The 15945-nt window shown below is 43.8% G+C and overlaps 1 protein-coding gene across 2 annotated transcripts in view; it reads right to left on the bottom strand.

The window, feature by feature from the left end:
- Positions 1 to 15945, bottom strand: part of PTPRR (protein tyrosine phosphatase receptor type R) — a 201012-nt gene that overhangs the window by 174265 nt on the left and 10802 nt on the right. Inside the window, exon 2 of one of the 2 annotated variants that reach the window (XM_084637636.1) lies at positions 8532 to 8836. In XM_084637636.1, coding sequence (XP_084493762.1) covers positions 8532 to 8836 — 305 coding nt within the window. Of the gene's footprint in view, positions 1 to 2275; positions 2357 to 8531; positions 8837 to 15945 lie in introns of those variants that run through there. The other variant, XM_084637640.1, reaches the window with a different exon arrangement.

Raw genomic sequence — 15945 nt, 5'->3', positions numbered from 1 at the left:
GCTGAGCCAGCGTCCAACATTAGCTGAATAGAGTGTGGTTTGCCTGAGGGTACGGCAGAAACATTTACCATGCACTTTATTTGTTCTGGAATATGTGCAGTAGTGATTTTGTCCACGCTCAGCACAGTAACAGCTGGTATTGTAACTGCATGAACCTGTTGATTGAACTGGCTGCTGTGACATACTTTAGCAAAATGCCCAATCTTTTTGCAGTGATTGCACTGAGCTACTTTTGCCGGACATCCTGTGTAGCTTGCAAGGTGTTGTGGGGATCCACAGCAAAAGCATGCTTTTACTGTATTTTGAATTTGCTGATTTGGTGGTTTTTCATTAGTTTTCCTCTTGCAGTTGTGTGTCTGCAGCGATAGTGAACTTTTCTGCAAAGGAGTCGCAGCCTGGACTGTGCCTCCTGTATCCATGTCCATTATTCTGGCTTCAGCTGTAGCTGACTCAATCTGGGGAGCAACGGTTATTGCTTTTTCTAGTGTAAGTTGTGGTTCTAGAAGTAAACGTTCTCTTATATGAAGCATGGTTGTTTTTTCAATGAGCTGGTCTCTAATCATCTCATCCGCCGTATTCCCAAAGTCACAAGTTACAATCAGACTCCACAGGGAAGCAATATACTGCATTATAGGCTCCCCTAGTTTCTGGTCATGCTGGCAAAATCTGTAGCGATTAGCTACTACATTCACTCTTGGTACAAAAAAGTTCTTTAATGCAGTGAGTGCAGTCTAATATTTATCGTCTGCAAGGGGAAAAGTGTAACATGTACGCTGCCCTTCTGCTCCAAGGCAGTGGATTAGCAGAGCATGCTTTGGTGGGCGGGGGAGGGATAGCTCAGTGGTTTGAGCATTGGCCTGCTAAACCCAGTGTTGCGAGTTCAATCCTTGAGGGGGCCATTTAGGGATCTGGGGCAAAAATTGGGGATTGGTCCTGCTTTGAGCAGGGGGTTGGACTAGATGACCTCCTGAGGTCCCTTCCAACCCTGATATTCTATGACTCTATGACTTTCTTACTTCAGAAATCTCTGTAGCACTGATTGCAAGCAGATAAGTCTCAAGCATATGGATCCAGACAGTAAAAGCAATTGGAGGCTCACCTGGGCTTTGTAGAAAGGGTGCAGGTGGGTTCAGAGGCAGAAGATCCATCCTCGTCACCAAAATGTTGTAGTAACCAGGCAAGGTATTAACAAACTTCAACAGAACTTTATTTTTTAAAGTGAAAACCTCTTTTCCAAGCTGCTGCTGCACCCTCCGTAGCTCTCCCTCAGCCTCTTCAACTCCTCCCCGCTCCTTCCTGTTTCCTGTCCTTTCAGACTCCCAACAGCCAGTGCTCCCAATTCTAATAATTACAAGCAACATCTAAACACCACAAGGAGCAGAGCTGTAAAGGCCTTGAAGGTGAGGGTAAGACGCTTGAGCTTGATGCAGTGGGAAATGGGGAACCAATAGAAGCATTCAGAGGGTGCATGTGCCTATGGGCAGATCAACAAGCAAGGAAAGACGATTTCAAGAACTGAATTTTGTATGCGTTGACATGGGGGCAACATGGGTATCGGGGTGACCAGAGGGGAGGCAGTGACAGCAATTGTGAGAGGAGGCTGGAGTAATGGTGACAGCGCAGCTCCACTATGGCTCCACAGCTTCACAGAAGGATTCCATCTCCAACCTCCCACCTACGGGAGCTGTGCACTGTGGAGAGGATATCCAGATTTCCACACCCACCTCAAAAGTTTGGCCAGACCACATCTCTTCCTGGTTCTCAGATGCCCTATGAGATAGGAGACTCAACTGCTGATGAAAAAACACACTTGATGGCATGGACGAGCTACAGCACAAGGGGTTTAATTCTTTCAGCCCAGCACCAAAAACTATGGCTTGAGGCAGAGATCCTCCCTCACCGCTCATAGGGGTTGCCATGTTGCTGTAGAACTATTCCAGACTATAAGCAGCTGGCAAACGGCCTTCAATTTATTCCAGTATCCAGCACACTCCAGAGAGAGTTAGCAGCCTTTTTCCTTAGTGAGGATTAAGCATACCTGAAATGGAATTCAGAGCCAGAGAGATGAGGACAAAGCGAACAGTGCTCCACACTGCTGTACTGACTTGAGTCCAGTCACACAAAAGGAATTCTTGGACACATAATTGGAACTTTGAGCCACTGCCTGTGAGTCTACAAAATGCAAGTGACACATACACACAAAAACACACTGGTCTTGCCTTTTTCTTGGAAGTGGAATGAGAACAGGAGATAAGGAAATTCCCACCAATCTTACCTGTGCCTGTGTAACCCACACACCTTCCGGGTGAGGTGTTCTGTCCCATCTAGTGGCACCAAGACCACTTAGAGAGAGAATTAAATGAGTCTGCCCTACAGCCTTAGCTAAGAGGCAGTTGGCTTTTAGCTTATGTGGTAGAGGCTCATGCACTAAACTCCAGAGATCCTTGGTTCGATCCTGCCTGCCGACAACCAGGGTCTGTCAGTATTACAAGTGGGGGCTCATCCCGGATTTCAACTGCGAAGTCTCTGAAGCTCGGGACGCGCTTCCTCAGCTAGGGGAAGTAGGTAACCCACACAACTTCTGGGTGTGGTGTTCTGTCCCATCTAGTGGCACCGACACCACTTAGAGAGACTTAAAGGAGTCTGCTCTACAGCCTTAGCTAACAGCCGGTTGGCTTTTAGCTCGTGCACTAAGTTCCAGGTTTGATCCCACCCGCTGACGACTGAGGTCTGTCAGTGTTACACCTGCAAAGACAAAAAGAAAGGGAAACTAAAGGCTACGGGTAAGTCACTGATATGAAGGCTGATTTTTATCTAACACTAGTGTTAATTGGGAATAACTCCAATAAACTCAGTGGAGGTGAGTTACATTGATGTAAAATGAATGCAATTAAGAGAAGATTCATGCTTATTGAAACTATTATTTTGTAAGGTACAGGACTTTACAGTGATGAGCATGGTACAAATTAAGGGTCAGACAGATTTTGGCATTTGTGAATACAGTGTGCAAGAGATGAAGGAGGAAAGGAAAGAGTGAATGCAATGACCAAATGCATTAGCTTTTCATCTCCTGAAACCTGAAGGCAAAACACTTTGTAGGAAACAAGTGAAAATGCATCTGATAGTCTCAGCTCAATCTCTAATGGACATTTATTGGCATCACAAAACCAATCAAACACCACAATGCATTTGTTAGTCAGTCTGGGAGAGACTCAGGACTGAATAAGCAATTGCCCTTTCAACTTGAGGAACCAACAACATAGCTAAAGGCTGGAACAAAAAGGGTCAGCAAGTATAATACAGCAAACGTTTCTGTTTGCCCTAAATGATCAAAACCCCAAAGACACAACAAGCAGCAAATGCTGGTTATAGACAGAAAGGAAATGTTAGAGTTAACAAGCTTTGGCACAGCTCTGAGAAGACACCTGTAGACCCCCGGCTAACCTGACTAATCAATGCTATTAGTCCTTCACTTTTTCTTCCAAGTTCCCCCCAAACAGGGTTTAAATTACTCAAAAGTGTGCCAGACAGCTGCATGTTTAATAATAAATAAGTGTTTATCCATGTACTATTTCTGCCTTCTGTGTACTGCATTGACCCCGGTGGCACTCACCTTGAGCATATACTAGTGGTTCTCAAACTTTTGCATTGGTTATCCTTTCACACAGCAAACCTGAGTGAGACCCGCCCTTAAACATAAAAATTGTGGTTTTAATTTATAACACTATTATAAATGCTGGAGGCAAAGTGTGGTTTGAGGGTGGAGGCTGACAGCTCGCAACCCCCCATATAATAACCTTGTGACCCCCAGTTTAAGAACCCCAAGCATATACTTTACACATGCAAAACTCTGAATAATTGCATCTCAGTTTGGAGAATCAAGAGGGAAATGAACAAATGCTCAAACAAACCCTGAAAATATGCATTTTGTTTGATAAATAAATAGCTTTTCCAGTTACAAAATAAACCCTGGTGAATAGGGCACTTAAAATACAGTCCTGTGAGAAACAAGTAATCCCTTACATAAAACCATCAATCAGCTGTTCTCATGTGTTTTCTGGTATTGCTTAAAGGAGCATATGGCCTAATAGTCAGACTGGATCTGTGAGGCATAGTTATACAACAGCCAAAGCCCCTGTAAAAGCTCTTGTTTTGCCCCTATTGTTCCTTAAAAAACAAACAAAAACACTAGAAGCATAAGATAAGGCAAGCATTTTCCTGTGATAGAAAGCCTCAAGTTATATAACATTTACCTCCTCTTCCTTCCCCAGATAAACATGCACAGCAATTTCCCCAGGTTCATTGCAAAGATAACCCATGAATGCAACTCTTTTATTGAAGGAGTCCCAAAACAACTCCTTTGCACACAGAATTCTTGGCTTCACAACATGCTTCAAGGAATCAGCTGTATGTGGGTGAAACTTTGTTTGTTAGATGGTCTTTTTCTAACATAGAATTTCACCTTCTAATAATTCTACATTCCTGGTACGGTCACTCTTCTTCTCTGCCCTTACTACGCAGAAAATTAAATTTAAACTGCTGAAATTTGACTGAATTTTGTTCCTTCTCCTCTGCAATAAACTGTGACTGTACTGATTTAGTTAAAAAATAACCCCCCTTTTCAAGCTTTCCTACTAAATCCCAACATGCATTAGGCAAGTAACTGGATTACAGGAAGCACTGACACTAGCAATTGCCCTTTCAAGTTGAGGAACCAACAACATAGCTAAAGGCTGGAACAAAAAGGTCAGCAAGTGCAATACAGCAAATGTTTGCCCTAAATGATCAAAACCCAAAAGACACAACAAGTAGCAAATGCTGGTTATAGACAGAGAGAATGCCATAAATGCATTCAAAACAAACCTAATCCTTTTCAAATGTCATTAATGCAGAAATTCATTTAGCATTAAATTCACAGAAGAAAACTCAGATGTGAAAAACCCTGCAAATAGCGATGTCTGATTGAATTCCAACAGGCACTTTGCAATGGAGCTGCCCGATGGTGGAAGGCATCCTCCAGGAAAATTCTTACAGTACGATTAAGCTCATTTGGATGTTGAATCTCTCAGCACTTCTACAGAAAGAGATATACTGTTCTGACTACCTCATGCTAAAAGACAACATTAAAATAACAGTTTCAGGCACTCCCACAGAAAGCTTAGTGAAAGCTGTCACGGCAAAGGCTGCTCAAATCACACTGTTGTGCCTAGAGCACAAATGGTTCTCGGTCAGAACAGAAGGTCTCAGAACAGTGGTAGATTCTTCATAGCACAAATGCAGCAGCAAGGCTCTGGACTAAGGTCACAATGTACATTTAATAGGACAGTTATATAAGAACTGCCAATTGAAAACCTGTGTTATTCAGGTTTTTAAGTGACAAGGAGGCCATCCATTTGAAAGCATAGGTTCTCCCCGATCATTCATGTGTGGGCTCTCCATCCTGATGTGAGACTTGTGCATCTCCCAGAATTCATACAAGTTCCCTGTAAGATTCTATCACCTTTTAAGATGAATGGTGCTATACATACCATGCACCCGGGGCTTAATTTGCTTACACCTGCATGGGCAGCTGTATCCATGTGGGGGATTCACCTTCAGAAGACAACAAGCAGTGCTGCCAGGTGTCTGCTGGTTTCGGGGGTGGGGAAGGGGAAAGAAGCCTTAATTCGCAGCTAGACTTTATGGGAAACCTGCTGACTAAGGACACACTGAAACAATGTATCCATCAGCTGGCGTGGCTCCTCCTCCTACCTGACCAGCACCACTCCCTATTGGAACTGCACTAACAGTTGACATTCCTCCAGTGAAGTGAAGTTGTCAGCACTTTGAGCTACTCTAGCCCACTTCTATGTGCAAACTGGCATAACCCCAGGCTGACTCCTGTCCACTGCATATGTTACATACCTAGCACCGAACTGGAGTTACATAGGATGCAAATCAGCACAGAATCTGGCCCTTAGATGCTAATTTTCTGGAAATATATTAATAGTAATTGATAGTTTAGAATCGAAAACGCTTCATAAATCCAAATTAGCTCCTTCTGGTTCTCTTTTTCATCTTCTGTGACTCCAGCAGCTATCTGCATTCCATTTACCTCAACCAAATATGAGCAAATACTTAGTACATTCATCAGATGCACCTGAAATTTCTAGCAGGAGTCCAAGAGCCAAGACCTAGCCAGGAATCTTCATTTTGAAACATTCTCTGTGCTAAGATGCCAACATACTGTACAACAGGGTGACTTATAAAAATGCTTGTGTAAAAGAGTACAATATTGCAAAACAATTTACAGAATTAGTCATATATTTGTTGTAACCATTAGTCATATGGTTATATCCAAAACTTATTAATTCACAGTAATGACCAGGAGACCCACTGTGAATTGCTGAATTTTGTAAATTAGAAAATAAAGAGAAAATCTAGTCGCTTCCTCCTTGGTCAGACAGGGGGATCAGTTCTGCAGAAAAGGACCTGTGGGTTACAGTGGACGAGAAGCTGGATATGAGTCAGCAGTGTGCCCTTGTTGCCAAGAAGAACAATGGCATATTGGGCTGTATTAGTAGGAGCATTGCTAGCAGATCGAGGGAAGTGATTATTCCCCTCTATTCAGCACTGGTGAGACCACACCTGGAGTATTACATCCCGTTTTGGTCCCCGCATTACAGAAGGGATGTGGACAAATTAGGGAGAGTCCAGTGGAGGGCAAAGAAAATTATTAGGGGGCTAGGGCACATGACTTACTAGGAGAGGCTGAGGGAACTGGGGTTATTTAGTCTGCAGAAGAGAAGAGTGAGGGGTATTTGACAGCAGCCTTCAATTACCTGAAGGAGGGTTCCAAGGAGGATGGAGGTAGGCTGTTCTCAGTGGTGGCAGATGACAAAACAAGAAGCAATGGTCTCAAGTTGCAGTGTGGGAAGTCTAGGTTGGAGATTAGGAAACACTATTTCACTAGGAGGGTGGTGAAGCACTGGAATGGGTTACCTAGGGAGGTTGTGGAATCTCCATCCTTCGAGGTTTTTAAGGCCTGGCTTGACAAAGCCTTGGCTGGGATGATTTAGCTGGTGTTGGTCCTGCTTTGAGCAGGGGATTGGACTAGATGACCTCCTGAGGTCTCTTCCAACCCTAATCTTCTATGATTCTGTGACCTAGGTCTCATTCGATTCTACTGTACGGGGTGAGGGGCGCAGAATGGCGGTAGCTCCTGCAGAATGTGTGCAGCCCCTGTGTATGCCATGGAGGACAGCTCCACAAAGAGTATTTCCACACCTAAAATGGAGCAGGAGGGGAGGAGTGGGGTCAACCTGGTGGATCATGACTATATGGCTCCACTGGCTGTATGGCAGGGAGCAGCAGCTTAGGGGCTATTCCAGTCTGTGACAATCACTGAGCTGTTTCATTGGCACTTTGCTATCTTCTCCCCAGCCTAGCTCCTGTAGAAATCCCCAGCAGATGGCTCGGTAATCCAGAGGAAAAGAGTGCTAACTTGCGACTGAGAAAAGTTTTCCACAACTCCTATCACCATGCCAAGGGAAGGAGTTTCTTTTTAGCTCACCTAGTAAAGCTGCTGCCTGTCAAGGGTTGCATGCTTGGGTCTCCAATTAAGCAGTGCATGCTGCTTCATCTACTGGACTGAGGACTACACCAGTTAAATGCTCTGCTCAGGAGTTCCTGACTGCCACATAGGATACATGAGTGTTCTAAAATAGCTGCTTTGCCATAATTATGGAATTATGCAACACATCATAGAAGTGATGGAAAAGACCTTTTAGATCATCCATCCGTCTTCCTGACTAGGAAGGATTATTCCCTAAAGTACATCTTTAGTGCTTTTTTCACATTAATTTTAAAAGCCATCCAGCAAAGGGGGTTCTACCACTTTGCTTGGCAGTGCAAATTCAAAGAGAGCAGTACAGAGAAAGGTATTCAAGACACCTGAAGCAAAGACAAGTTCCTTAACTACCTAGGGCCAAATTCTGCCAGTCTGGTTATCTGCCTATCACACACATCATGGCAGGCCTTACTGAATGGGCGTGTCATGGGGTGCTTTCTCAGCTCCCTGGTATGTTCTGTTGCCTAGCCTGTTTGTATCTCCTCACAGTCATTAACATACCAAGGATGTTCTCCTTTCCCCAAGTGTATTTTTGGTTCCTCCACTCTTTTACCCATGGACCGTAACACAGGCATCTCAGAGTGGGAGCATTTCCCACAGCCTCCCTCTTCAACACAGCTCACCTTCTGAGCGCCTCCTAGCTTCCTGTTGTGACTTCTTATATCTTCCCAATTACATCATTAGCCCAGTAATTACCACTCTGGTGCTCATAATGCCCCAACACAAAGTGCTTAATTGATGCTGCAGCAAGGTCATTGATGACGGTGCTGCTGCTACCATTGTCACAGGGAGTTTTATTTGAAGGAGGAGGACAAAGTGAGGGCTGCAAGTGGCATAGCTCATGCAGTAGAAATATGAACTTTGGATACCTCAGATAAAAAAGCACATGAAGCAATATCAAGACCTAGAGAAAGGTACTTACCACAACAATCACATTGCTTGCTGGAATCGGGAGATTTTCCACTTCCGGCTCTTGACCAGTCATAGCTAATAGATTGAGGGATGGGTCATAAGCAGGTCTAGGGAAAGTTGACTTAACAATTATCGCAGGGTGCAGCTTGCTTATTTGTGCATAGGAAGAGGAATGGAAATTGTGTTTATAAATCTTCTGGCTGTTTGTATCCAAACTTTTCTCAACACTTTGGACATGGCGATAAATAAATACCGGTTTCCCACTCTTTCGCTGATGAATTGCCAAGAAGTGATCATTGTCTCCTGAAAAGCACCCTGTTGAAAGAAGAGAGAACATCAGTGACTTAAATGAAAATACAGTCTCATTCAGTCATTCAGATTTACAGAGCCATCTGCTGAACTGAGTTGCATAGATCCTAGGAGGAATTATTAAGGGAATATGGAATGATGCTTTTAAAGCCTGCTGCGCACATTTCAGCAATTGTAGGTGATAAACACTATTGCATTGACATAGATTCCATTCTTGATATGGTGATCATGACAAATTTTCTTTTGCATGCTGGCAAATGGTCATGCTTACATTTTGAAGACTACACAGAGGAAGCAAACACAGGAGTAAATTCTATCTATCTTAGGTACTTATATGGCACCCATTACCACACTATTTGAGCACACTAAAGTCTTTAATTTATTTACTCTCACAATTCACCAAGGAGGTGGAGAAGTATATTATCCCATTTTCCAGATAAGGATAGCAGAGACTAAGTGACTTGCCCAAGGTCACACAGGAAGTTTGTGGCACACCAGAGAACTGAACCCTGATATCCCAAATCCCAAGCTAATGCCTTAACCACTGGATCATCCTTCCTCTGCTGGAAGAAAGTAGGTTGCACAGGTGTAACCACATTACTACAATAGGATGTGTACGTAGCACCATGGAGAACTGATCCCTGATTGGGGCCTCTACACATAAGAAATTATGATGTGTTGTATTTCTATCAGCCTATCTTCCTTACATATATAATTCTAATCTCCTCTTCACAATATATTTGTTGTGGCTGCATTGAAGACAAACTCCCACTGTCCCCTCCCCACTTTGAAAATGATCACACAGTTTGTTCCTTGTATGTCACCTATATGTAAAGATAATGCTTTTGTACTTAATCAGAACAGCTCAGTCATCTTGTCTCATGGTAACTTATTTCTTGTGTGTAATAAACACAGATGCTGGTGGACAATTTAAAAACAACAAACTGGGATTCTCAAAGCAACATATAACAATGGTAGGGATATAGAAAAAGAGAGATATTCTTCAGACCAATGAATGATATAAGAAATGTCAAAGCTGGCAGGTCCTTTGTTTTGAATCGTGTGAAATCATACCATCACTGCTCTTCCAGCCTGTATCATGTTTGTGAGAAGATGGAGGTCACTAAAGATCCCATGGCACTTTTCTGAAGAGTTAAGATGTCAATCCCAGTGCCCTTCAGAGATTCCAGTTTAGGTAATTACATTCTGTTGACCTAATTTCCTCATGAAATTTCAATGAACCAGACTGCAAATCAAGAACAGTATCCTATCTGTCGTCTACTGTTACTGCTACCCAGAGACGGGTGAATTTCAATGGTGGGTTAAGCGATTCATGTATATGCAGAAATATTATATGTACTCCAGGGGTATTCTGCACAAAAAATTAAAAATTCAGCACACAATATTTTTAAATTCTGCAAAATTCTGCAAATTTTATTTGTCAAAATAACACTACATAATCACAACAGTTTCAATTATTTTGATAATTTATTTCAAAATACCTGTCAGCAAGTATGTCTGTAACAATACAGACATACACAAAAATTCTCTCAGGAGTAGAGAGTTAAAGAAACCCCTATGATAACCTAGTTCCTGTTTCTGTGTCCCCCTCCCCCTGAGAGCACAGCCAGGGGGCCAGACACTCACACCACCTACTCCCCACAGCCCAGCCACACCCTCACCAGCTCAGACACTCACACCCTCTATCCCTACCCTCCAGAGCCCAGCTTCAGGCCCCCCCAACCCAGACACTCACAGACCCTACCCTCCCAGAGCCCAGGGATCCAGACGGAGAAACAGCCTGATGTTAGGTCCCAGGCTTGCACGGAGTTCCCTGCATGCCCCTGCCTCCTTACTTCAGGGTGTGTGGGAAACAGAAGCTGCTGGGAACCATCCAGTTCCCTCCCTGTCCTGCTCCTCCTGGCCTTGTCTTCTATTTGTGAGCTGAGCTCTGCGGGGGTCCAGTAGCCTGTAGTGGTTGCTAACATCTAAAAATTCTGCATTGTGCAGTGGTGCAGAATTCCCCCAGGAGTATATATGGACTGAGACCAATGGGAAATTTTCCTGAATTAGGAATACAGACTTGTAAAGCACTTTAGGATCCTGAGGTACAAAACATGCTACATAAAATGTAAATTATTCTTTTGAATAGACAAACACACAAGAAATCATTCCCCAACCCACCACAGAACCTAGCATCTTGAATGCTTGGCTTTCTTCTTGACAGCCTGTCATCCAGTAGAGAAGCTGGGATTGTATGGTGCAGTATCCCTTGTTTTTGTGGGCAGATGGATTTGGAGCACAGGAAGAAAAGTCAGATACAGGGTGTACCTTTAAAACAGATGAATGTTGGGTTGTTAAACTTCCAGGAGTCCCATTAAGCTATTTTGGGTTTGATTCTACTGGTGGCACCCAGTAGCTACCCTTACCAGCAAAAAGCCACCCATACCTCCTGCTCAGCCAAGAGAGCTGGTGTAGTCCAGAAAGCATAGGGGCTGGCCAGCAAAATGAGAAAAGTTTAGCCTTTCTCACAAGCAAACCGAAAATGTTCAGTTGTGTCAATCAGTCACTGACCTGTGTTGGTGGCATTGGGGAAATACATCACTATGGTATATGTTCCTGGAGGCAATGCCTCAGCTCTCTGGCACAGAGTCAGTGTAGGCACACTGATACGCTCGTTAGGAGCCTGCAGCATGCTCTCTCCTCTGCTATTCAGTGCAGGGTGCAAGACTATGGTCCTACACCTCACCTTCCCATTTGTAGTGTCTAGCATCCTGGGCACACCAGCAGGGAGCTACACAGATACGGGGGAGGGAATGGAAATGCCTTACAACTGCCACACCCTTGCACACCTGCACATGGACCAGCCACAAGTTGGCTTAATGTAAACAGCATTATTGAGTAATGACTTACTCCGCATATAAGTTTGCATTTCATGGCTTGAAAGGGGCACAGGGAAATCATGCATGTCAGTTCTGCATGTAATTCACATGAAACTTGTGGTTTCCCACCACAACACTGAATTTTCCCCTCTGGTAAATAGAGGGAAAGGTAGGGGAACAGGATTATGTGAAAATGTACAACAGAAAGCTCCTGTCGCCTTTGAATTCTTTTTTAAAAAGCCAATTTAAAGCAAGAGTGACCAAAGTCACTGCCATCTCATGGTTCTTATGTGTGTACAAGCTCAGTCTATATCCACAGCATGGGTCTTGAACCCCAGGCCAGAAGGTGCTTAGGATACAGTATGTGATAATCCACTACTCAGTCCCAGTTAACAGTTGCCAGAACTCAAACTCAACCGTGGCAGAAGACTCCAGTTCTGTGATCTGACAGGCCAAACTCCAGGAGTCTGGATTGATTCTCTGCCTCTATTTAAACCAAGCAGAGGAACAGGAAGTTGCCTGGGCAACTGGGTTTCCCCTGGCTTAGAACTGTATCCCCTGCACTTGCTCCCTGACTCTGACCTCTTGCTCCAGCATGGCACCTGACTCTCAGTCTGCCCTTTGCCTTTTTCCAGGTTCTGGTATCCTGACCCAGCCTGACCTCTGGCCCCTGACTCCTGCTCTGACCATTAAGTCAGACCACCCAAATCCTAATCATAAGAGTCTAATCCTGAATAGACAGGTTCACACATCACAGGAATCAGAGCTGGCACATGGATCTGTCCATATAACATATACATACACATATTGACACACAATAACTACATATGTAGTAGAGATACCATATGATAAATTGTAAAACCATGTAATAAATGAATGGGCCATGCACTTTTGACTGTCAGCTGCCCCCTGTTTACTAATCCATCTCCGCAGGATGTATTTTACCATTCCAAATCCCTAAACAGCTTAAAACAGCAGCCATTTTATTTAAAACAACCTGTCAGGAAAATGTTTCATTCTTCTCTCCCCAAAAATCTAACCTTGCCCAGCTTTCAAGAAAGGCAAGATTTAGTTCAGAATCAGTAACAGCTTTAAGACTTAAAATGTCAAACTTTGAAGTCTGTTATCTTATATCCCCCAGGCCTGGAAACCAGAGCTTTTTACCACTGGAAAAGGGAGATTCCCAATGGGACCTCACACTCACTTCTAGCCCTGAAAGGACCCAAGATAATGGATTCTGGAAGTTTTGACATCTGTGAGTCTAGAAAAGCGATTCCCAGTCATTTTCAGAAGTATTTTAAAATTAGCTTTAATTGTTTCTCTTTCTGAGCCAAGAGAAGTTAGAATCATGGTAAAGTAGTTCTCTCAAACATTCCTAAGCTTCAGAGTAGCAGCCGTGTTAGTCTGTATTCGCAAAAAGAAAAGGAGTACTTGTAGCACCTTAGAGACTAACCAATTTATTTGAGCATAAGCTTTCGTGAGCTACAGCTCACTTCATCGGATGCATACTGTGGAAAATAGTGAGGATGTTTTTATACACACAGACCATGAAAAAATAGGTGTTTATCACTACAAAAGTTTTTCTCTCCCCCCACCCCACTCTCCTGCTGGTACTAGCTTATCTAAAGCAATCACTCTCCTTACAATGTGTATGATAATCAAGGTGGGCCATATCCAGCACAAATCCAGGGTTTAACAAGAAAGTCTGAGGAACAGTGGGGGGTGGGGGGGAGTAATAAACAAGGGGAAATAGGTTACTTTTTATAATGACTCAACCACTCCCAGTCTCTATTCAAGCCTATGTTAATTGCATCCAATTTGCAAATTAATTCCAATTCAGCAGTCTCTTGCTGGAGTCTGTTTCTGAAGTTTTTCTGTTGTAATATCGCAACTCTCATGTCTGTAATCGCGTGAACAGAGAGATTGAAGTGTTCTCTGACTGGTTTATGAATGTTATAATTCTTGACATCTGATTTGTGTCCATTTATTCTTTTACGTAGAGACTGTCCAGTCTGACCAATGTACATGGCAAAGGGGCATTGCTGGCACATGATGGCATATATCACATTGGTAGATGTGCAGGTGAACAAGCCTCTGAAAGTGTGGCTGATGTTATTAGGCCCTGTGATGGTGTCCCCTGAATAGATATGTGGGCACAGTTGACAACGGGCTTTGTTGCAAGGACAGGTTCCTGGGTTAGTGGTTCTGTTGTGTGGTATGTAGTTGCTGGTGAGTATTTGCTTCAGGTTGGGGGGCTGTCTGTAGGCAAGGACTGGCCTGTCTTCCAAGATTTGTGAGAGTGATGGGTCGTCCTTCATGATAGGTTGTAGATCCTTGATAATGCGTTGGAGGGGTTTTAGTTGGGGGCTGAAGGTGATGGCTAGTGGCGTTCTGTTATTTTCTTTGTTGGGCCTGTCCTGTAGTAGGTGACTTCTGGGTACTCTTCTGGCTCTGTCAATCTGTTTCTTCACTTCAGCAGGTGGGTATTGTAGTTGTAAGAATGCTTGATAGAGATCTTGTAGGTGTTTGTCTCTGTCTGAGGGGTTGGAGCAAACGCGGTTGTATCGTAGAGCTTGGCTGTAGACAATGGATCGTGTGGTGTGGTCAGGGTGAAAGCTGGAGGCATGTAGGTAGGAATAGCGGTCAGTAGATTTCCGATATAGGGTGGTGTTTATGTGACCATCACTTATTAGCACTGTAGTGTCCAGGAAGTGGATCTCTTGTGTGGACTGGTCCAGGCTGAGGTTGATGGTGGGATGGAAATTGTTGAAATCATGGTGGAATTCCTCAAGGGCTTCTTTTCCATGGGTCAAGATGATGAAGATGTCATCAATATAGCACAAGTAGAATAGGGGCATTAGGGGACGAGAGCTTTATTTCAGAGTCTGCCACATTCTGACTAACAAGCCAGAAGTTGGAGAAATGAGGACAGGAAGAAATTAATTTCACAAGGAAAAAAAAACAGCAGAAATTGACTCTTGATTTATATATATTCTATATATTCAAAGGACATTTAAAGCATTTTTCCAGGTAAATTACATGTGTTGCAATTTAACTTTAATTTCTTACTTTTATTCCCAGTAATGTGTGTGATTTTCAGAAAACAGATTAACTGAACCTTGTTACTTAAGAAATGGTGGGTCTCTGATCTTCACATTTCTTCCTAGTCTCTAACTCAATACTCTCAAATCTGAGCGCTTCCCCACTGAGTGCATTTGCCCTCCCATTCTGCAGCACTGGACTGGAGCCCTATCCACTATCACTAGATTCCAGCATCTCACACTGGAAATGTCCTCCCACTTATCTACTAGCTTTAACTCAACCACTTTATCAAGGGGCAGTGTTGGATTCTGCATGGAGTCTAATGCCAAAATCAGAATGCTGAGTGAAAGGATGGATAGTGTGGGCAGTGTCCTAAGTCATGAGATTTTCTAACTGATTTTCTGTTCAGTGAGACTAAATCAGGCCCTACACTAGCTTACTCCTGGGTGAATTCTGCACCAAAAAAATTGAAAATTTTGCACACAATATTTTAAAATTCTGCAAAATTCTGCACATTTTATTTGTCAAAATAACACTATATAATCATGCCAGTTTTAATTATTTTCGTAATTTATTTCAAAATACCTGTGAACAAGTATCTTTTGTAACAATACAGACATACACAAAAATTCCCCCAGGAGTAGAGAATTAAAGAAACCCCTATGACAACCCAGTTCCTGCTTCTCTGCCCCCTCAGAGCCCAGCCGGGAGACCAGACACTCACACCCTCTCCCTCGCAGAACCATAGTCATGGAGCATCCCCCACCCACCCAGCCGACATACTCACACTCTCTACCCCCCAGAGCCCAGCTGTGGGCCCCGTCTGGGCCCAGACACTCAGAGACCTTCTAGAGCCCAGGGATCCAGAGGGAGAAACAACCTGATGCTGGGGCCCAGACTTGCATGGAGTTTCCTGCATGTCCCTGCCTCCTTCCTTCAGGGAGGAAGCTGGGAACTGCAGCTGCTGGTTCCCTCCCTCTCCAGTATGCTCCCTCTCCCTCCAGCCTTGTCTTCTATTTATGAGCTGGGCTCTGCCAGGTCCAGCAGGCCCGAGTGGTGGCCAACATCTCTGCAGCCCATTTCTGTGGGGGGAAAAGGGAATTCTGCATGCCCAACATTAATTTCTGCAAAATTCTGCATTGCGCAGTTGGCACAGAATTCCCCCAGGAGTAACTGGCTTGAGAGAGAGAG

The sequence above is a fragment of the Lepidochelys olivacea genome (genome assembly GCF_965140295.1).
Source record: "Lepidochelys olivacea isolate rLepOli2 genome assembly, chromosome: 1".
NCBI classification, from domain to species: Eukaryota; Metazoa; Chordata; order Testudines; family Cheloniidae; genus Lepidochelys; species Lepidochelys olivacea.
This window is presented reverse-complemented; position numbering and strand designations above follow the sequence as displayed.